At 34.5% G+C, this 23,437-nt stretch overlaps 2 protein-coding genes across 2 annotated transcripts; both read left to right on the top strand.

Moving 5' to 3' along the window:
* Positions 1–1,795: 1,795 nt before the first annotated feature.
* LOC130899696 (sodium-coupled monocarboxylate transporter 1-like) lies at positions 1,796–18,993 on the top strand. The gene is made up of 13 exons (XM_057809836.1): positions 1,796–1,984; positions 2,504–2,729; positions 4,478–4,637; positions 4,864–5,049; positions 7,259–7,413; positions 8,753–8,893; positions 9,304–9,412; positions 12,337–12,446; positions 12,503–12,686; positions 14,713–14,799; positions 16,191–16,381; positions 17,668–17,893; positions 18,863–18,993. Exons 2-13 carry the CDS (start codon positions 2,509–2,511, stop codon positions 18,932–18,934), a joined length of 1,842 nt encoding a protein of 613 aa, XP_057665819.1. The 5' UTR covers positions 1,796–1,984; positions 2,504–2,508; the 3' UTR covers positions 18,935–18,993.
* Positions 18,994–19,937: 944 nt separating this feature from the next.
* Positions 19,938–22,610, top strand: LOC130899694 (acaloleptin A-like). Its single transcript, XM_057809831.1, has 2 exons — positions 19,938–20,148; positions 20,792–22,610. Exon 2 carries the CDS (start codon positions 20,799–20,801, stop codon positions 22,572–22,574), a length of 1,776 nt encoding a protein of 591 aa, XP_057665814.1. The 5' UTR covers positions 19,938–20,148; positions 20,792–20,798; the 3' UTR covers positions 22,575–22,610.
* Positions 22,611–23,437: the final 827 nt, after the last annotated feature.

The raw sequence follows: 23,437 nt of genomic DNA, 5'->3' as shown, positions 1-23,437 counted from the left end.
GCTAGCTAGCTTTTCATCAGCATTAAGTTAGTTTAAATAGTGGAAAATCATTTTGATCACGTTCGAAGAAGTTCGAAGTTAATTTGTAATGCTAGCTAGCTTTTAATCAGCATTAAGTAAATACTAAACAATCATGTTTAAAGAAGTTCGAATCGAATTTTTAATGCTAGCTAGCTTTTCATCAGCATTAAGTTAGTTTAAATAGTGGAAAATCATTTTGATCACGTTCGAAGAAGTTCGAAGTTAATTTGTAATGCTAGCTAGCTTTTCATCAGCATTAAGTTAGTTTAAATAGTGGAAAATCATTTTGATCACGTTCGAAGAAGTTCGAAGTTAATTTGTAATGCTAGCTAGCTTTTCATCAGCATTAGTAAATACTAAACAATCATGTTTAAAGAAGTTCGAATCTAATTTTTAATGCTAGCTAGCTTTTCATCAGCATTAAGTTAGTTTAAATAGTGGAAAATCATTTTGATCACGTTCGAAGAAGTTCGAAGTTAATTTGTAATGCTAGCTAGCTTTTAATCAGCATTAGTAAATACTAAAAAATCATGTTTAAAGAAGTTCGAATCGAATTTTTAATGCTAGCTAGCTTTTCATTAGCATTAAGTTAGTTTAAATAGTGGAAAATCATTTTGATCACGTTCGAAGAAGTTCGAAGTTAATTTGTAATGCTAGCTAGCTTTTAATCAGCATTAGTAAATACTAAAAAATCATGTTTAAAGAAGTTCGAATCGAATTTTTAATGCTAGCTAGCTTTTCATCAGCATTAAGTTAGTTTAATTAGTGGAAAATCATTTTGATCACGTTCGAAGAAGTTCGAAGTTAATTTGTAATGCTAGCTAGCTTTTAATCAGCATTAAGTAAATACTAAAAAATCATGTTTAAAGAAGTTCGAATCGAATTTTTAATGCTAGCTAGCTTTTCATCAGCATTAAGTTAGTTTAATTAGTGGAAATCATTTTGATCACGTTCGAAGAAGTTCCAAGTTAATTTGTAATGCTAGCTAGCTTTTCATCAGCATTAAGTAAATACTAAAAAATCATGTTTAAAGAAGTTCGAATCGAATTTTTAATGCTAGCTAGCTTTTCATCAGCATTAAGTTAGTTTAAATAGTGGATAATCATTTTGATTTCGTTCGAAGAAGTTCGAAGTTAATTTGTAATGCTAGCGGAAATAGTTATCAATCTTGTTTTTGGTGCTTCAAACTCAATCAGATTGCATCCACCCAACTCAAAGATGCAGCCCTGGAGAACACCAGCGTTAATTTCAAACTTTTCTGGGGTGTGTTCATCGATAGCAACATGGATAGATCGCTACTAAACAAGTCGATGACTGAGGTCATACCAAACCCTGTCAAAAGCTTTCGATATGTCCAATGCGATTGCATATACAACGTTTTACGAATTTGTAAAAGTTTCTTTATGTTGAAACAACGTCCTCTAGTATTCACGTCGCATGTTAAATTGCTTAGAATTCATATATTTTGTATAAAATTAAAAAAAAATCGAATTTATAGGCATTTTTTCGTACCAAGTTTTGTACTGGACTTTGTACTACTTTGAGGTTATGAATTAAACCTTATAAAATAAAAAATGCGTAGAATTTGTTGAGGAATTAAATCTTCGTATACAAGTTAAAACGAGTTAAAACTAGTAAAATCATGATAATTTCTACGTTTGGATACCCTTAAAGATATGAAAATTATTTTCGCCACGGCACTGTTAATTGTAAATTACTACATCTCAAAATGCTTTAATAATAGATTTATGTGTAGTTTAAGCTCAATTTTCTCAATTCATTTCGCTATTGTTGCTATATTTAGATAAATTACAGAAGAAGTAATTTATTGTAAGGTACTATTTTCGACACAATTTAGTCCGAAAAAGTTTAAACATGATTCCAGTAGTTTTTTAAGACGTTCTCATTGTATCACAATTCAAGTTATAGTTGAAGAAAATAATACAGAAGTTTTAGGTGAAAGGTAAGACGAAATAAATTCTTCATTGGATTAAATTGAATCCATAATATATCAAGGAAGATTCAAGAAGAAAAATTTGCATATTTTTCACGATTTTGCCACAACTACTGGCAACATTGTATTATAAAAATTATTAAGCGGAGATATCCGCGTCTTCAGTTTCTGAAGACGATAAATTGGTTATCGAAACGCGCGTCGGACAGTGTAATGGTGAATATTGGTGTAAATTGTGTATGCTATAGCGGAAGATCAAGTTTCCACTCTGGAACAAATTCTTTCGCTCCGGGAGAACAGCTCCAGAATTAAACAGTTGAACGGAGATGTCTATGTGTGCAAGTGCACTGTCACGATGACAGAACCAGCTTCCTGCCTCTTGCCTCCTGCCTCTTTGAGAGGAAATGTGAATCGGTTCAAATCATCTTCTTTCTGATTGACAGTTAAAGTCCAAGAAGCGCTATCTAACATTTCGCGAAAGAAACACCTTTTAAAGTCCTCGTTGGAACGTAATAAATTTTTTTTTAGATAAAATGGAAAACGGAGCAATTTCCAAGCTTGGTGTACTCGATGTCGGTCGTGCTATGCAACGTTTCGGAATTGTCGATTACGTCATATTTCTATTGATGCTCAGTATGTGTTTGATAGTTGGATTATCATTTGGGATATTTGGTAAAAATCAAAATTCTCAAGATTATCTAGTCGGTGGTAGAAATATGAAAATACTTCCTATTGCTATGTCGTTAATAGCTACGTGAGTATGTATATAATTATTAAATTACCTGGATTTACTAAAAATTTATTTTCAAATATATCAACTTTCTTTCACGTTTGTAATTAATTATAAAAAATATGGTGATAATATCATTTTCTGTATGAAAAGTGAACTATGAAAATCAAGAAAGCATTTGAAAGCCTTTAATATAAGGTCTAATACAGTTTCGTATACAAAAACTGGAGTTCAGAAAAGATGAACCCGTTTCGAAGGCTTTTATAAAAGTTATAATACAATTTTGTGTACAGAAAATGAAGTCTAGAAATCAAAAATCCATTTGGAAGCCTTTAATAAAAAGTCTGATACAGTTATATGTATAGAAACGGAGGTCTATAAATAATGAACCCGTTTCGTAGCCTTTAATAAGAGGTCTAATACAGTTTTGTATACAGAAAGAGAGGTCTAGAAATAATGAACACGTTTTGGAGATTTTAATAAAAGGTCTAATACAGTTTTGTGTAAAGAAGTTCTAATGTAATAGTGTGTATAGAAAGTGAATTCTAGGAATCAAGAATTCGTTTGGAAGCCTTTGATAAAAGGTCTGATACAGTTGTATACAGAAACGAAGGTGTAGAAATGAGTAGCTCGTTCGGAAGCCTTTAGTAAAAGGTCTGATACAGTTGTATACAGATACAAAGGTCTAGAAATAATGAACCCGTTTTGAAGCCTTTAATAAAAGGTCTAGTGCAGTTTTGTATACAAAAACTGAAGTCTTAAAATGATGAATCCATTTGGAAGTCTTCAATAGAAAGTCTGTTACAGTTATATACAAAAACGGAGGTCTAGAAACAAATAGCCCGTTTGAGAGCCTTTGATAAATGGTCAGGTATTGTTGTATATAGAAACGGAGGTTTAGAAATGACTAGCTCATTCGAAAACTTTCAATAAAAGGTCTGATACAGTTGTATACAGATACAAAGGTCTAGAAATAATGAACCCGTTTTGAAGCCTTTAATAAAAGGTCTAGTGCAGTTTTGTATACAAAAACTGAAGTCTTAAAATGATGAATCCAAGTCTGGAAGAAGGAAGGAAAAGTCGAGTTTTGAAAAGTTTACTAGAACGAGACGTGGCAATTAAATAACGAAGGTCCTGGCAGCCATGGACACGTTGCCGACACGAAGGACAGTAACTAATTCACAACTCCTGGTGTCTATTAATGTTAGGAGAAGATCGTCAGTTGGTGGTAGATGATGAAAGTCTTCGTGCATACATACATCGTGCTGGATGTTGATTTAGAAACTGCAAAATTACTGTTCGTCAAATTATCGCTCATTCTTTCATATTCAGACTGTAATCCACAAGGCCAAACAGTGACTAGTGTCATCTTCGAGAATTTTTTCACAAAGATGTACCTTAGGATATCGGGTGTACAGTCAGATGTTGGATTCTTCAACGCGATAATCAGCCAGCGCATTCTTCGTTAAGAGTTCAGCAGCTTTTAGTGACTAGACAAATTAAGACTCTGCTATATCTTCCATATAAACCAAATATAACTCCGAAGAACTTGGTTAGGGAATCGGTATGGACATTCCACCGTGTAAACTTCGAATTCTAACGGCATTGAGATGAATTTTTGTATACTAATGTGTAAACATCCTTTGGTAGGAGATTTTTATGATTTGCGTTAGGATCGACTCTTTTAAACGCAGGTATTTAATCACCGCGCTTTGTTAGACACGATCAATCTTAATACATTACTATCCGTTGACGTATTTAATGTATTATAGGTGGGTTAGTGGTATATCATTACTTGGAATTCCCACAGAAATATACGTATATGGGATACAATATACATACATTATAATTGGATTTCTTCTAACAACTTTGGTATTTGGAACTGTGTATTTACCAGTTTTTCAACAACTCCAACTCACGTCAACGTACGAGGTAACTATCGCTGAATAAATATCAAATGTTTTTACATACGAGGGTGGCTCATATATAATTTTTGAATTAACGCGCGAAAAATTACTAGTATGTTAAGAAGCGTTTAGAAAAGTTGGGATCGCTTTTTAGTGTATTTATAGCCATATGAAGATGTATTAGTGTCCCCACACCTCTTTCCGAAGTTTCCTTCATCTTTTTTAATACGAATATGATATTTCTGTTCAAGTATCATCAAATGCGATTCGATAAAAATGTCAGATTATTCGGATCAGTCCTTTTCGCCATTGGAATGGTTGCTTGGTTACCTTTAGTCATATATGTACCAGCTTTAGCATTTAATCAAGTGACAGGTGTAAATGTACATCTGACAACACCGGCTGTTTGTATCATATGCGTCATATATACTTCCATGGTAAGTATTCACAAAAAATTATTTTTTCACGAGTAAAAACTGGAAATTCGGTATGGAAAGTTAGGTTAGGTTAGGGTAGGTTACGCTTTGAAAACAAAATTAATAATAGATGTTAGTTGGTACAGTATATTATTAACATTTAGATACTAAATTGTCAAGTTAAGTAATTTAGAAGCTATTATTTCAAAATAATTAGTTAAAACATTCTCTATCGAGTAAAGTTAAAATTATATGCCATGGATACTAACTTACAATGAACAGCGAATATTTGGATAAGAGAAAGATCTGTTGCTGATTTGTGCACACATGGTTTGTCATTATCATATTTCATCGGGATTCTTGATTTCTACGAATTATCGTCACCAAGAATGAGACCTGGTGATATTAGTTTGATCCAAAATCTAAGCGGCGCAGAGATTTTCAAAAGAATAAGGTCTAAACAGTGTTGATTGCTTTCTTTGAGAACGATGAAATCATTTTATCGTAATCGTGAATGCTGTAATCAACGTTTTGAAAAGTTTTGCAGAACTTAGATGCAAGATAACGCGCTTCTCCTCACTTGATGCTTCTTAACTTTTATTTTCCCACACACATACACAAAAAATACCAAAACCACTTAAAAACCTTGTAAATACGTAGATTTCTAACCTAATTTTAACGGCCAAGGGAACATACTGATTCCAGCGTGACGTCATGCGCGAGGCGGGACAATTCAGTACAATAGTATTTGTGTATTTGAAGGTTATTTATTTTTCTCTTTAGGTTTTTAGACGTATTTCGTAGGTGTACAGTTAGTTTGAGAAAAAAAAAGAGAAAGGCTTTATTATACTTGTGAAAACTGAAAAAATAAACATATTTATAATATGGTGTAATAGAGACCGATTTTCGACTTGTTCTGCGCACTTCCAAAACGCCGCCATTTTGCCATGCAATCATAATATTTTTATATTTTCTTAATACAAACATTGACTGACATGAAAAAAAAACAAAACAAATGCAGAATAAAACAACAATGAATAATAAGTAATAATTAGTAAATAAGTCCACAGCAAAAATTAAAGCAGTATGTATCATGACAGGCATTAAATATTATTATTATCGATTCGATTTCAATTGGCAAATGATTATACACTTTTTTTGCATTGTAAAATATTGAGCCCATAACTAATTCTGAATGTGGAGTAGGTATGTGAAGGATTAGGCAAACGAATTCAAAGATTATTGAAAAAGGAAGAGACAGAATTTTTAATTTTTTAAGGAAGTTCCCGCTGTTTAATCCTAGTAAATATCTAACAGCTCCCTTTTGAAGTTTGAGGATTCGCTCAAATTGAGTCGCATCACAAGTATCTCTAAAGGAAACGGCGTAATAAACTGTCGAGTTCATTTTTTTGGAAACTAATCTCAGTTTAAAATAGGAGGAACTTAATTATTTACATGAAGCGGCAATTCAAGGAAAATTCTATAACAAACCTTAAGAAAATTAGAATAGCACCATGATTTAAGGTACTATGAAATGCCGTGTAACATATGTCTCCAAAAAGACATATCTTACCACCGATGTCTAAATACGCGATGTCGTTTATAAACAAAATAAATAAAATAGGATCTAGTACTGAGCCTTGGGGCACTCCACATTCTATTGGCTTGCAAGCAGACATCGTTGTCTCAACCCTTAAAAGCTGACTTCTGTTGGTGAGGTATAACTTAAACCATGCAAGAGGTGTTCTCTTAAAACCGTAGTACTGCAATTTATTGATTAAAATATTATGATTAACACAATCGAAAGCCTTGAAAAACTCACAAAAAGTTGTTGCAATGCAGTGATGACTGTTTAAGTTGTAGTAAATCTTATTTATCATCATTTTTTACTTAAAAACCCGAATTGATGGGTGGTAAATATTTTATATTTGAACAGAAATAATAAAAACCTCTTTTCGATCAATCTTTCTATAATTTTAGATAACGTGGAGTGCAATTTGTCGATAATTCGGTGGTTCATTTTTATCTCCTCCTTTATTAATATTAAGTACAAAATTTTTCGATATTTCAACCACTAAATTCCGTGTTTTTCCCCCTTTTTCCTACATCCATTTTTGTTTTAGTTTTCCAATTATATTTCTTGTCATTTTTCGTTCTGTTTTCATACTTTCGATAAGTTCATATCAATTCAGTCGCGCCAATTTCATTATAATTGTTATTAATTTTTAAGGGAGGACTTAAGGGTGTCGTTTGGACAGATGTTATACAAATTTTTATAATGTTCGGTGCCATACTTCTAGTAGTTATAAAAGGCACAATCGACGTCGGTGGTATTGGAAACGTCTTTCGAAGAAATTGGGAAAGTGACAGAATAGAAGGACCAAAGTAAGCACATGAAAATATACAGGGTGACAAATAAAAAGTAACTCATAGTAATCACTCATAAATTTGAGATGGGCGCAGGAAAAACAATATTAAAAACATACGTTGAGTCATTGATCAATGATCCACATCTAAACTTGTACAGTAATCGAGTCTTCTTTAAAATATATGAGAAATTTGTTCAATTGTAGATGAAGACATTCCTTTTCTAATAGCTCCTCTCGAATCATCTTTGCTCTTGAGTTTTTCTGCAAACAATAATCTTCCAGAAAGCCTCATAGGAAGAAATCACACTATCACAATATCAAATATATATTCGACTTTTCATTTCAATAAAATTATTATTTTTACAACCTAATACCAACTGTCTATTCTCACTCACAGCCAACTTCACTACGTATTAGGTAGGTAACACAATAGTAACACCCCACGGCCACCATTTTGACGTAGATCAGCTGTTTTGTTGGAATAGATCAAATAACCTACATCAATCCATTGATGCCAGCTTGGGCGTTTTGCTTCGAAATATCAGGAAAAGTATTTAATGGGATTTTTTGTTCTATACTATATAACTGTTGAATTTGACAGTACTACTTCTAAAGCTGGTACTTTTACGTTTCAGCTGTCACTTATTGAAATCATTATTATAAAAGTAGAATATCGTGAAAGATTAGGATTTTTGCATTCAATCCCACATCTTTATTCTTCTTCCTGAACCAACTGAACTTTGTAAGGTTGGTATTTATGTAAAACTTTCAAAATAGATGATTTACCCACATCATTGTAGGCGGGAAGCGCTCGAGGATTTTCCTTAATCTCTAGAAGTACATCTAACTTTTTTTTGGATCTCATTGTATATTCATCAACAAACTTCTATGTTCTTTGATTCACTTGTATTCATAGCAATATTTTTGTTTGTTAATTCCCAATTAACTTTGTTAGAACAATCTGTTAGTTGGAAATGTGTATAAATAATATTTTGTAACTAAATTTCTAATATTCATCGTGAATTCAGAAAATTACGAAATCGAAACTGGATGGAAATTAATAACATAGAATACGGTAAATACATTCTATGTTGTAATTTAGTTCTGGCACGTAACATTGAGGGCACTGTCATCGAAAATCCGCCATGTTGTAACCATTGAATAATAAATAAGTTCTTATGGTGTTTTGTGTGTGCCCAGCCTTACATTAGAGAAGTAGAGGGGGAAAAAGATGCATATAATTTAGACAAATTCCAATTCGTCACCCTGTATATAAATTCATATAAAAAAATTATATTTTCTAGTTTATTTCTAAACTCAAATATCAGCGACAACTACCATATGTAATTTTTTAGTTTTGACCCAGATCCTATGGCTAGACACACCATATGGGCACTAGTGATTGGAGGTGGGGCGTATACTTTACAAAGCGCAGGCGTGAATCAAAATATGGTGCAGAGATATTTGGCTTTACCTTCGTTACGAGAAAGTAAAAAGTAAATACTATAAATAATCAAATACTGTGTATAAACAAAATCTTTTTAATAGAAAAGACAATTTAAGGTTAGGATCATTCTAGAAACAGAAACGTACTGAGCGTACTTGCAATGATTCACGTGGGTAATATCTTGATAGATGGCGGTAGCTACGCCGTTTACATTAATGTTTGAGTTAACACCAATTAAGTCTCTCAGTTTCAAACAAACATTAGTAACATTTCGATATAAATAAGGAGGAGGTTTTAATATTGAGAAATATTATTCATAATATTGTTATATATGATGTTAGTTTATTGAAAAAGGGTTTGTTTTTGGTTATTATATATTCGAAAAAAAATTGAGTTTTGACATAAATGGTTAAACTGGGTGTCTTTTAACAGTTTAATAGAAGAAATTATTTTTTATAGAGCATTATGGGTGTTCTTTTTTGGATTAACAGCGATTGTTTTACTATGTTCTTATTGTGGCATGCTTATTTATGCAACATATTACAAATGCGATCCTCTAACAACGAAGGTAAGTAGAAAATGTACCAGTTTTAGTTTGTGTTCGTTAGGGAAAATTTAAACTACAGAGGGTATCTGATAAGTAATATCGGTTTTCATACATGAAAAATTCTACTCCTCGATTTGAAATATGTCGTAACTTGTTAAAACTAGTCTCTAGTTTTATGAAAAATACAATTGCTTTACTTCCTTTTAATTATCATACGAGGATGATTCAAGAAGTACAAAGGGAACACAAAAATTTTGGAAAAAAACGTATCATTAAGTTTTAGCCATTAAATGTCGACATAACCTCTTCATTGTAGGAAAATCTTTGACCACCGAGGAATTTTTTCGGATCTGGGAACATAAAATAATCCGAGGGGGTTAAATCTAGCTAATAGCAGGCTTCAGGTAGCAATTCAAACTTTAATTCATAAACACTTCTTTCTTTGCTAAAAACTGCAGTTTTTGCTTGATTTCTTCACTCAAACGTTGCAATAAGTTCGAATAACAGTCACCGTTGATAGTTTTCGCTTTTTCGGTAATTTAAATGGAAATTTTTCTGAGCGCATCCTAAAAAACCGACGCCACGACCTTACCTGCAGATAGAACGGTCTTTGCCTTCTTTGGAACCGTTTATCTCTTTTCAGTCCATTGTTTTGATTGTTTTTTTTTCGGGTGTTAAGTGATGGACCCACGGTTATAGAACGGCGTGAAAATTCGGCTTAAATTGCAAAACACTCGATGGAAACGTCTTCACGACGCTGTTTTTAATCCATCATGAGCAAACGCGACACCCATCTTTCTCATGTTCAAATTTTTAGTTGATATACGATGTATCACACTTTTTGAAATGCCTATTAGCTCGCGCACTTTCAGTCGACGATAATCCAGTGATTTTCTTCAACATTTTTGGAATCGTCACCACATTTGGTCGACGACTGCTGTACTCGTTTTTGAAGGTCGTACGGTCTCGTCTAAACTTTGCTATCCATTAGCAATCTCATCTAGAGTAGCATCGGATTTCAAAGATTAATTAAAATATTATTATGCTTTGTACGGATCCATACAAGACATTAAGTTCTTCATCAGGCACTGGAATAGTCGATAGCTTGTTTGAATCAAAAAGTTTGTACACCATTTTTGACATCCACACCGTTCCTTGTCTTTAATTGACTCATTAGTCGTTCAAAAATCATATTTAACGACAAACATACATTGAACTGACCATAATAGACATTGACAAGCCGAAACTGGTTTGAAATTGTCATTGTTTATGTCAACACGTGATGTACTAGTTTATTCATGTACGATTATACGATTAATGATTTTGTTTTGTTTTTCGCGTTAATTAAGACACGTTTAAACATATTAATTCCATGGTATTTAGCCCGTAATGATGCGGGGATTATCTTATTATCGAATACAGGGTTATTATGAATGATGGACCCATTTTTAATCGTATTTATTAAAGTACAAATGCTACATATATAATTTTCATACCAATGAAAAGAGGAAGTTTCAAAGTTTGTTTTAAAATGTATTACAAACGTTCAATGTGACCTCTAGCTGCTGCACGGCGAACAACTACGCGTCATCTGTGTGTGTGTGTGTCTTCCTCCATCATGTCTACCACATTACCGCAAAATTTGAGACGTTTTTCTTTGTCATTAGCCTTGAAAGCCTGCACGAGTTCTTTGTACAGTAAACGCTTTCTCAGAACTTTCCATACAGTAACTCTATTGGTAGATTTACTTGGGCTGCGAACAAAACTGTCTTTTATATTCTGAAACATGCGGTCGGCCTGTGCTTTTTCCTTTACACACACTTATAGTCTCTTTAAATTGATTAAACCAACGAGTAATGTTTTTTCTAATCGGTGGTTTAATAACAAATTCCACTTGCCGCACTACAATTTGCGACTCATTTCTTGAAAACTCAATAACACAGAACACCTCCACAGTCGCCATCTTATTCACAACTGGTAGTGACAGAAAATGGCGGCCTATTCCCGCGAGAGCTCTAGCGGCCGCTCCTGGAACCATCACTTCCTGCCTATACATTAAATAAACTTTAAAACTTTCCCTTTTTATCGGTATAAAAATTATTCATGTAGCATTTGTACTTTAATAAATACGAATTTTTAAAAATGTGCCGATCATTTATAATAACCCTGTATATCAATGGTAAGATAATACCCGCATCATTACGGGCTAATTACCATGGAATTTATATGTTTAAACGTGTCCTTATTAACGCGAAAAACAAAAAAAATCATTAATCGTATGATTCGTACATGAATAAACTAGTACATCACGTGTTGATATAAACAATGACAATTTCAAACCAGTTTCGGCTTGTCAATGTCTATTATGGTCAGTTCAATGTATGTTTGTCGTTAAATATGATTTTTGAATGACTAATGAGTCAAATAAAGACGAGGAATGGTGTGGATGTCAATCAAAAATAATGCAAAAACTTTTTCATTTGAAGTTATTGACTATTGACTATTCCAGTACCTGATGAAGAATTTAATATCTTGTATGGATTCGTACAAAGCATTTAGAATAACCCTGTATTATGCGAGGTTGCCATTTCGTTCTTAGCAAACACAACAATGAGTCATTACTCTTTGTTATTAATTTGATGGTCGACTTAGACCAGTAGTAGTTCAAATGTACCAGATTAGGTCAAATTTGATTAAACATGATATTTTTAAATCGTGTATCTCGAATTTATCTACGTTTCATTCAAATAGAATATTCCTTAACTTTCTTTTTTGAAAACTACCCCCTTTTTATCTATTATTATAGATTTTTTGGTACATCCCAATTGTTCCAGCGATTTCCATAATATCAAGATGTGTATAAACATATAGCAGAGAAGGGATTTCATTGTTAAATTCTTCTGAAAATTTATCAAGTAACTCATTTTCACTATTCTAAATTGTAGCTAGCCAGAGAGAAAGATCAATTACTGCCTTTACTCGTGATGGAAATTTTGGGGGACATCCCCGGTCTTCCAGGCCTTTTCGTAGCCGGTATATTCAGCGCAGCCTTAAGGTGAAATTAAAAGGTTCACTCATATTTTTTAGTCAATTCAAATTTGTAAATTTCAGTTCTCTATCGACTGGTCTCAATGCTATGGCTGCTGTCGTCTTGGAAGATTTCTATAAACCGTTTTTTAAAAAGGAACTTTCAGAAAAACAAACTTACTTTCTCATGAAAACAACAGTTCTAGTTATAGGTACCATGTGTGTTGGGTTGGTATTTGTGGTAGAAAAATTAGGGGCTGTATTACAAGTAAGTATTTTCTAATTTGCTAAGAAACATTGTAAGTTATCAAAACTCATCTTCTTACACCTTCAACTTCTGTACTAGCTTTTTCCTTTTCTGTCTATCTTCAAAACCTCACCCCATTTTTCCGAATCAATTTCCACCTCATCCAACCATCTCGACCTTGATCTTCCTCTTTCATCTTACATTCACTCTATTTCCATTGCTATCCCTGCTACAGGTCCAGTTGTCCATGAATATCCATCTCAATCTTGTTTCCTTTTATGAAGTATCAACTTCGACAAGGATTTTTCATAATACCTACCCAAGACTTTATTCTATACCGGCATCTTTATAGAAAGACTACAACTACAGGGAGGAATCTTCAATCATACCCTGTGGGTTCTGGTCGTTGACGACTTGATGGTTAACCTGAAAGGTAAGCTTGTATACACAGGCTTATGCTTATTTTGTTCCTGGTCCCGCAACTTTTTTATCAGAAGACACAACATTGGACGTCACCATGTGTAATATAAAACTTAGGATACAGGAAAACTCTATAAATGGATATATACCTCAATGGTTCAACCTCTTTTCAAGTACAGGGCCATCGTGTGCTGGAGAAAGTAAAAACAAGATTGCGATTGAACAGAGTTCAAGTCCCAGCTTGTTTTCTTGAAGTCCTATTGGAATCTCACGTTCTAATTCAAAACCTTGAGGAAACCATCAACCAGAACGTCCTAAAAGAACTTCACCAAATGGACGGATGTCGCAGTGTATCGTTGGTAAACAAATGGTTCCAGCCGACGTATTCGATGTGGTGAATGTGGATGCTATAGAAACACAGGGTTGGGCTAGAGGGTAAGAAAGTTGTACAAGAACTGTAAAGTTCGATTCTTTTGGGTACCTGGTGACTCGCGCAACGACGAAGGGGTTTTACTCGATAAATTGGAATCAACAAATCCACCAATGGACCCCTCTGCGGAAATATAAAGACACACCTGGCACTTGATAAGTTGAAGCCTTCAATTATATAGACACGAAATTCGACTGGTGATTGGACTTTTAACCGACGCCATAACCACTGAAAATCACGTTTTCTCGCATTTTAAGTGATCTTAGAAGGCTCAAGTCAAAGCGTTTGGTAGTACGATGTGTTTATCAGAAGGACTACGAGCTTTGGACTCTACTATGAACTAAACTATAATGAAATAATGATTCTTGACGTATAAATTTACGCCTTTTTCCTCAGAAAAATGATCTATTAACACCAAGAGAAGTTGGTCTTGAGAAATTTGCTTCAGAACGTAATTTATCTCGAAAGGAGTGCCGAAACCATAGAGAATGATTTTAAAAACTTCACGTATATTTGTACCAGAAAATACCCTAACTAAATGTTGAAAATGTCAGTGAAAATAAGAATATACGAGGGCAGTCCGTTGAATACGTTTCACAAGAAGCTAGGGACTACAGGAATTCTGTTAGGCGCGATTTGGCGAGACAGGTGTGTAGCTTCACTGTCAACAACGTTCATTCACTCATTCACTTTGTGATTCGTGTGCAAAAAAACGTTCTTCCGGTGTAAATTCATTACCAACTATATGGGTAAATTGTATAGAGATGATCCTTGATGTCAGCAACTGCTGCATTCGCAACATTTTGATTAACCGCTTAGGTTCGTGCAAGGTGGGTCCTAAAGATGCTGACAGATGACAAACGGCAACGTAAGGAAGCAGCATCTCTTCCTTGAATTAAAGAAACACGCGTTTCAAATCGACGGAGTGCTGAAAGAAAAGGTTTTGGACTTCTTCGCGGCGCGACGGTGAACTACGACTCAGGCATAAAGAATATGGTACACCGCGTGCAAAAATGCGTTGATTTAAATGGCAATTATGTCGAAAAATAGAGAAAAATCCAAGCTTTCTAAACATGTATTCAATGCTAATAAACATGTTTTTTATTGTGAAAATTCGTTGGAAAACTTATTTTATGGACAAGCCTCATAATTTTCGACTATAAGGTTATTTTTGTTATAAAAATTGATGATTTTCAGTTAGCTATGAGTATTGGTGCTATATCTAACGGACCTTCTTTAGGATTATTCACGATGGGAGTTTTATTCCCATGGATAAACGCCAAGGTAATTAAATATTATAAACACCTTCCTATATAATGACATTTTATATTTTTGAATTATTAGTAAAAGTACAATTCATTTTATACATGCGCTATTAATTTGAAAATAATTAATCTATTACGAGGTGAAAAATTTTCGACATCAACCCGAAGTTAAGAAACTCTTACGGAATTTTCAGTCATTTTGGACGCTTACTTTCTATTCGACAATCGTATGAGTTAGTTTGAAATTTATTTTTGACCGTTTCTGAATTAGTTCATCATTAAAAAAAAAGAATAAGGTGTAGACAAATCCAGTATGGACTTGGAAAGGGTTGTGTCTCCCTCGAAGGCCTTCGCAACTAGATTTCATACCACATTCTTGCACTGTGCAGTAACTGACACTATAATAGAAATATTATTCTCTGGAAAAGGATCCCTTTATTGGCCCAGAAGGCTTGTTATTAACAATAATCCCATCTTCAATCAACCCATCAACCTATATCAATATTATCGATGTCCAAGTCATTTTGCTTTCGAATTTGACTTGCTTCAGACTCGCTGACATCCAATTCGTCGTCACTGTTCCAAAAATACGCAGCAATTTCTTGTAGTTCCCGTTCAGAAAATGGCTTCTTATTGTCGATCTCAACTCTGCAACAAACGCTGTTTGGTAGATCTGATACAACCAAAAAAATGACGCAGTTTCTAGAAAATTGTCAATCCAGGAATGACCTTTTGGTCAAGAGTCAGATTTTTTGGCACTACTTCACTCAGACTTTCTCTAACTGTTTCTTTATCGGCGTTTACAACCTCAGCAATCGTCCGGATGCTTATTCGACGATCTGCACACACAATTTGGTTGATTTTGGTGACTGTTTCCGGATTTGAGGGCGACCTGGACGCTGGTCATTTTCAGTGCTGTCGCGGGCCTCACTAAAGAGCTTACACGCCCACGAGATAGAAAATTGTCCCTGTAGGCCTCTCGCAATAGTTTATAGCACTCAGTCGGAGTTTTTTTCGAAAAATTTGTTGTTCCTGCATTTCGTCACACATGGTACAAGAAAAAAACACGTTTGTTTCAAACCGCTACTGCACAAATACTATAATGGTGACGGAAACGTGTCTTGGGACGTGCGTAGACAAGATACCTACCCGTCTAGGGCGCCCTCTAAGTGCGTAGTCTCGTTATTTAATAGCCAGACCTCGTATATTCTACGATTTGAAAGTTTTATTTGCATTTAACCTATCTTAACGTGTTTCTTGGTCTTTATTTCATCGAGGTTCTACTGTACTATGAAAATTTACAAGCACACATAGAATTGAAGCTTTAGCAAACGTTTAAACAAAAGTTGTTAATTCGATTTGTTACAATTATCAAATTTATATGATGTTTTATGTAATTTTTTGCTCAAGGGTGCGTTGATCGGAGGTGTATCGTCTCTGATATTCATGTCTTGGTTATGTATAAGTGCCCAAAGTTTGATATCATCAGGAGATTTGACGTTTCCAGAAAAATCCGTTTCTACTGACGGTTGCCATTACAATTTTATTCCAAAATATTTGAGCAAATCGATGATAAACATAACAGAAGTAACACATACAGAGTAAGTTTGTTTTTATCACCAATTCTACGTTTTTTTCTATGGTATCCTACGCATTTCCTAATCTAACTGTAACTATTATTATTATTATATCTTAAAAAAGGTTGAAAATATTTGATAAAGGGTTAGTTTCCAATTTTGTAGAAGGAAGCGCAAATTACACTGATCCCTAAGTCAGGGAGACCTCTTGGAGTTGCTACATCTTACAGACCAATAAGTCTAATATCACTTATGTCGAAACTTCTTGAAAAACTACTGATTGACTAAACAGAACCGATCCATGAAAGCCAGCAGGCTCAGATTCAACATGTCCTCATAGAACAAGTTCATCGAGTCACCAACAAAGTGTACAAATCTTTAGAAGATAGAGAATTCTGCTCGGTAGCCTTTTTAGATATCGCTTAGACATTCGACAATGTCTGGCACGATGAACTACTGTACAAAATCAGGAAAAACCTCCCGCGCAACCTTTTCCAAATCTTTAAATCCTACCTGCACAACAGACACTCTCATCTCACCAGGACCCAGATGTGGCCTTCCATATATTTTTGACAAACTTGGACGCCATTTCCTTGTGGTTAAAAACTTGGAGAATAAAAGTAAATGAAAATGAATCTATCCAACTGTGTAATATTAAACGGGCATCTTCTACAACAAAAAAATAATACCAGCAGAATACCTTGGAATTCAACTTTGTAAAGCTGGAAAATAATATATAATATTGCACATTCGCAATTGGTTAAAGTTCCATCCTTTGTCAAATTGAAATAATATGAAGGTTATGTTAGGTTAGATTTCATTTCATTATTAAAATCCCGAGATGCATCATCTTCGATTACGAGTTGTCTAATCCTCATGACAACCAAGATCACGAGTTGGTACATTATAACAAAATTTGAGATTTTATGGCGGGTATTAATAGTTGATGCATGTCCGGATTAGTTGATCAATAATAAAGTAAAATAAAAAAAAGTCTCTTTGTTGATTAACTTTTCGTAAAGCCCAACACTACTAATTAATTCCTGTTGCAAGTAAATGTGGTATTTGGTTTCTGTCCGGATTCTTTGTGCAACGTAAAAACCCAGCTCACGTTCCCTGTAATAACTTCTTACAGTTGAATGTGAGTTTTCAGTAACTGCCAGCATTTTCTTCTCTCACTTGATACTGAACTTTATCACTGTAATTTTTATAATATGAAACGTTTTTTTTTTGAGTCCAACCGGTAAATCATTGGAAAATTAGATTGTTTTTATGTTTCCGATGTATTTATTTAATTTTTTCAATTTTAGCGAAAAATATATGATCCTCAGATTATCTTATTTATGGTATTGCCTTATTGGAAGTATTTTTGCTATATTTATAGCGGCAATAGTAAGTTACATTACTACACCTTTGAATCCAGAAGACGTAGATGCCAAATTGTTGGCACCGTTCGTACGAAAGATAATACAATACAGAAAAAACAGAAGATTGGATAAAAATAGGAACCGTCAACGATCTGGACAGCATAATAATGTAAGAGTATAAAAAAATTAGATATTTCACTCCGCCCCACCGTCAGTTTCAAAAAAAAACCAACTCGGCTTTTGCCTCCATTGAAATGCCCGCCCAAACCATCCAGCAACCTCCTCCAAAAGCATCGTTTTTTTATATCCAACACTGCGCAAATCCTTCTCCAAGTCTTCTGTAGATTCGTCCTCTTCTATCTCTAATTGTTCGTCACTCCAATTAACTTCTCCGGCAAATCTTAGACATGGTGGTCAAGGACGAGTAGTTGGTATTTTTGACTCAAGGCTAGCTGCCTTAAGCTTTTTTTAACTCTCCATTAACTCCGCGCGTTCCTCTGAGTTCTTACTGGACTTGACCAACAGAGGGGGCCAGATAAAACGAACCAGATGAAATATTGTTTATTCCAGACACAATAAAATATAAAATGGACATACACTTCTTATGGTTACCTAGTTTAAAAATGATTTTCGTTAGAAAAATGAATGATCTTACATTTCTTGAAACAACAAAATGATTTTCATGCTAGATCTAAGTCATAGATTACAAATAATTTTTCTACGAAACATACAAAAGCTGAAACTTGAGAAAAATAAAAAATTCGAATTTCCCCGTTTTGCTCATGTTTGAACCTGTGAAAGTATTCACTGAAGCATCCGTGTCCAGAGAGTATTCGTGGGTCTGGTAGTAATTTACCTTTCTGTGGGTGTGGCTAATCCAAATGTTCTATCGTACCTTAGTCAACCTATTCCATAAGTGCACAAGCAGAATGTGCACATACTAGTTATATCTTATTACGCGGTTAATTAAGTTTGTTTCTTTTTGAATTACCATATTTTTGACTTACAAGGCAACACTGTATGTGTGTGTGTGTGTGTGTGTGTGTGTGTGTGTGTGTGTAACTAAATTTGTTAAAAACTACGCGAAAAAATAATATTCAAATTAATATTTTTGTTCTTGATACGAAGCTGTTTCTAGGGCGATGTCCACTTGCACCCCATGGAAGAAACAAACATGTACGCCCTAGATGATTGTAAAATACGAAATTAATGATTTATTGTTAAAAAATTGATTAAATAAATAAAGATGTTTGGTTCAAATATACTTAACATTTTTGTTTTAATCCCTTCAAATTGATTCACGGTTTTATAATTATAGTATTTCGTTGTTACGTGCACAAGCAGAGTGTGCACATATTAGTCTATATCTTATTACGTGGTTAATTAAGTTTGTTTCTTTTTGAATTACCAGCTTTTTGACTTTCAAGGCAACACTGATATCGTGAACCATTCGACTTTTGTTAAAATTTGAAGAAACTAAGTCATTTATTATAAATTTGACAGTAGAATACTTCGGGATTGTGAGGCAAATTCAAGCAGTTTGTTAGAAATTCTCAGACAAAAATAGGTTACCACAAAATGGTACCAAATTTGCTTACAGAGGTTCGTAAATTTGAAGAATTGAAGCAACTTTGTCATTTCTAGCGTCCTACATAAGACAACCGACAACTGAAGACGTGACGTGCTCAAAAATTATTCACAAACCTTGTTATCAAAGAATATTATGGCAACTGTCTTTCGGTAAAGGTTTCTGAATAATTTTTTCGAACGTGGTGCCTCAATAATCTTAATAGATACTGTTTAACGCCGAAAAATTTTCAACAGAGCTACCAGTTCAAAATTTGACATAATAGAAGAGGTGGAAGGAAAAGGAGGTGTCTCCCTCACCTTTAAATACTTTCGGAGCTCTAAAAAACAACCCTGTATGCGCGAAAAAACTTTTGTAGTAAGTTTGAGTTGCAGCGCCACTTCTAAACATTTACTATAAATTATTTTTATTGATACATTGCACATAAAGTAAGTTTCAATCAATACGGTTAATTTTTAAGTCAATAATTCACTAAATCAATGTACTAAAGATCCATCCTGTATATACAAAAGAAGCAATAAACTTTCATTATTTAATTAATAGTAATCAAACGACAGGGATTCACGTGTTTATCTCAAAATAAATGATTTGAAGAAAGTTAAATAAGTTCGATGGTAAAATCCAGTTTCTGTTTTATATCTTCTTATCTCTAAGATACGGAAAAGGGGATTTTTGGTTATGTTTATATCATTGTTTTAAGAAAAACATACCAATGGACATTGTGAATTACACGAGAATGTTTAATCTTCTACTATATAAGATTGTACATTTCGTATAATAGTCAGTTTAAAATCGTTACAGAAACTGATACTTTGAAATTTGCAGAATAGTAGAAGGTAAATATTTTTAATTTATTTAGTAAATTATTTCATTAGAAGGGATTGGAAAACGCCAACTCGTGATTTAAATACCCTCCAAGAAATTTTAACTATTACAAAGTACCAACTCGTGATCGTGGTTGTTATGAAGATTAGACAACTCGTAATGGAAGATTTTGCATCTCCGGATTTTAATAATGAAATGAAAAATGAAATATATACAAAATTTACATTCTAAACACAAAAAAAAACAATAAAAAATTATATTTTTGTATCTATAAAAGACCTGTTCCACAAATTCATATTCTATTATTTCATTCTCATTTAACCGAATTCGTCTTTCAAAAATTGATTCTGCTTGTCTTGCTCTTTCAGTTTTCATTCTTACTAAGCAATTAATACCTTTTATATTTTTTATATTTGTATACAGCAGTTTGATACTCTAATAAAATTCTTATAAAAGTGACAATATTTGGGTTATGATGGTAAAATAACTTAACCTAACCTAAGCTAACCTAATTACCAACTGAATGAATCCGTCTTATTATGTACTCCGACTACCTTTTCATTTAACGGAAATATCTCTGTCAAAAGTTGGCGCAGCCTTATTGGATTAAAAATTATATTTAAAATATTTGAAAATATTTTATATTGTTTTCAGATTAATCATGAATTTTATATGGTATGTAGCATCAGTTCTTTTACTGTTAGAAGTTATATCAGCTGATAAACAAAAGAATCCATGGGAAGTGCATCCAGGTGCCAATCGCGACGAAAACGGAAACGTCAACGCTGGAGTCGAAGTGAAAAGAAAAGGAGAAAACCACGATTTCGAAGCTGGATGGGGCAAAGTAGTGCATGGACCAAATAAAGCAAAGCCTACGTGGCATGTAGGAGGTACTTTTAGATTCAAAAGATCTCCCGATCAACCGTGGGAAGTGCATCCAGGTGCCAATCGCGACGAAAACGGAAACGTCAACGCTGGAGTCGAAGTGAAAAGAAAAGGAGAAAACCACGATTTCGAAGCTGGATGGGGTAAAGTAGTGCATGGACCAAATAAAGCAAAGCCTACGTGGCATGTAGGAGGTACTTTTAGATTCAAAAGATCTCCCGATCAACCGTGGGAAGTGCATCCAGGTGCCAATCGCGACGAAAACGGCAACGTCAACGCTGGAGTCGAAGTGAAAAGAAAAGGAGAAAACCACGATTTCGAAGCTGGATGGGGCAAAGTAGTGCATGGACCAAATAAAGCGAAACCTACGTGGCATGTAGGAGGTACTTTTAGATTCAAAAGATCTCCCGATCAACCGTGGGAAGTGCATCCAGGTGCCAAACGCGACGAAACCGGAAACGTCAACGCTGGAGTCGAAGTGAAAAGAAAAGGAGAAAACCACGATTTCGAAGCTGGATGGGGCAAAGTAGTGCATGGACCAAATAAAGCGAAACCTACGTGGCATGTAGGAGGTACTTTTAGATTCAAAAGATCTCCCGATCAACCGTGGGAAGTGCATCCAGGTGCCAAACGCGACGAAACCGGAAACGTCAACGCTGGAGTCGAAGTGAAAAGAAAAGGAGAAAACCACGATTTCGAAGCTGGATGGGGCAAAGTAGTGCATGGACCAAATAAAGCGAAACCTACGTGGCATGTAGGAGGTACTTTTAGATTCAAAAGATCTCCCGATCAACCGTGGGAAGTGCATCCAGGTGCCAATCGCGACGAAAACGGCAACGTCAACGCTGGAGTCGAAGTGAAAAGAAAAGGAGAAAACCACGATTTCGAAGCTGGATGGGGTAAAGTAGTGCATGGACCAAATAAAGCAAAGCCTACGTGGCATGTAGGAGGTACTTTTAGATTCAAAAGATCTCCCGATCAACCGTGGGAAGTGCATCCAGGTGCCAATCGCGACGAAAACGGCAACGTCAAGGCTGGAGTCGAAGTGAAAAGAAAAGGAGAAAACCACGATTTCGAAGCTGGATGGGGCAAAGTAGTGCATGGACCAAATAAAGCGAAACCTACGTGGCATGTAGGAGGTACTTTTAGATTCAAAAGATCTCCCGATCAACCGTGGGAAGTGCATCCAGGTGCCAATCGCGACGAAAACGGAAACGTCAACGCTGGAGTCGAAGTGAAAAGAAAAGGAGAAAACCACGATTTCGAAGCTGGATGGGGTAAAGTAGTGCATGGACCAAATAAAGCAAAGCCTACGTGGCATGTAGGAGGTACTTTTAGATTCAAAAGATCTCCCGATCAACCGTGGGAAGTGCATCCAGGTGCCAATCGCGACGAAAACGGAAACGTCAACGCTGGAGTCGAAGTGAAAAGAAAAGGAGAAAACCACGATTTCGAAGCTGGATGGGGTAAAGTAGTGCATGGACCAAATAAAGCAAAGCCTACGTGGCATGTGGTGGTACATTTCATTTTTAATACAAAAAGACTTATGTAAGAATTGTATTGTAATTAAATTATTATTTTTATAAAAGCTTTCGTTTCATTTGAGTATTTCAGTAATCGAAAAGTGATAAATTTTCAAAACAAAGGATTACTCGATAAAAAGTTTCGAACTCTTACACTATCAACAATCAATACATCCTCAGTCAATTTATAAGTTCTATCAAGGTTTAAATAATGAAATAATCGTCATACTCTACTATATTTTGTTTAAACGGCATTTCGGTTCTTTTTTATCAAGAGTAAATTGTTCAGACATGGACACTAACTCGATATCGTGCTGTAATGTTGTTATTTCCTATTTAGCATCTATAAAATTGAGAGAAAACTGAAGTAGGATATAATAAATATATAGAGTGACTCATAATTTTAACCTAGACTGGTGCGGTTTGAAATAAACAAGAAATGGACGAGTTATGGGTTTGTCTCAATAATAACATTAATTTACAAAACTTTTTATCTTTTGTCTCAAATTTTGTGGTTGATAATATTCACCTATGACTTGCCCTTATCAAATCTATCGTGATAACTTTTTGAATAGCTCAATGCTCAAGTTATTTTGTTTGTGATTTTCCTCACAAGAGTATCTCATTGTGTTAAGATTAGTATCTAAAATTTTTGCTTCATAGGTTGTTTAAACAATTCAAATCATCTTCGTATAAAGTTATGAATATATTTGTTGAGAAATAGGTCTTAGGACTTACTATACATATATACAAAACAAAACAGTATACAAAACGTAGAATTAAATGCGCGTGCTGAATCTCTAGGAGCAGCGTAGCTTCGTTGAGATCTGGGAATTCTAGAACTACTCGCTTCGCTGTCCCGAGGAAAAGTGAACTTCGATCCAAAACGTCT

The sequence above is a fragment of the Diorhabda carinulata genome, chromosome 11 (assembly GCF_026250575.1).
Source record: "Diorhabda carinulata isolate Delta chromosome 11, icDioCari1.1, whole genome shotgun sequence".
Classification (NCBI taxonomy): Eukaryota; Metazoa; Arthropoda; class Insecta; order Coleoptera; family Chrysomelidae; genus Diorhabda; species Diorhabda carinulata.
The sequence above is the reverse complement of the archived record's forward strand: the minus strand, read 5'-3'. Positions and strand labels throughout refer to the sequence as shown.

What these genes read in the sequence shown, in the direction of transcription:
- LOC130899696 (XM_057809836.1), top strand. Translation starts at nt 2,509, where the DNA reads ATGGAAAACGGAGCAATTTCCAAGCTTGGTGTACTCGATGTCGGTCGT. An exon ending in GACAGAATAGAAGGACCAAA is followed by an intron (nt 7,414 to 8,752) that starts GTAAGCACATGA and finishes GTAATTTTTTAG; the next exon opens with TTTTGACCCAGATCCTATGG. An exon ending in ATATTCAGCGCAGCCTTAAG is followed by an intron (nt 12,447 to 12,502) that starts GTGAAATTAAAA and finishes TGTAAATTTCAG; the next exon opens with TTCTCTATCGACTGGTCTCA.
- LOC130899694 (XM_057809831.1), top strand. Translation starts at nt 20,799, where the DNA reads ATGAATTTTATATGGTATGTAGCATCAGTTCTTTTACTGTTAGAAGTT.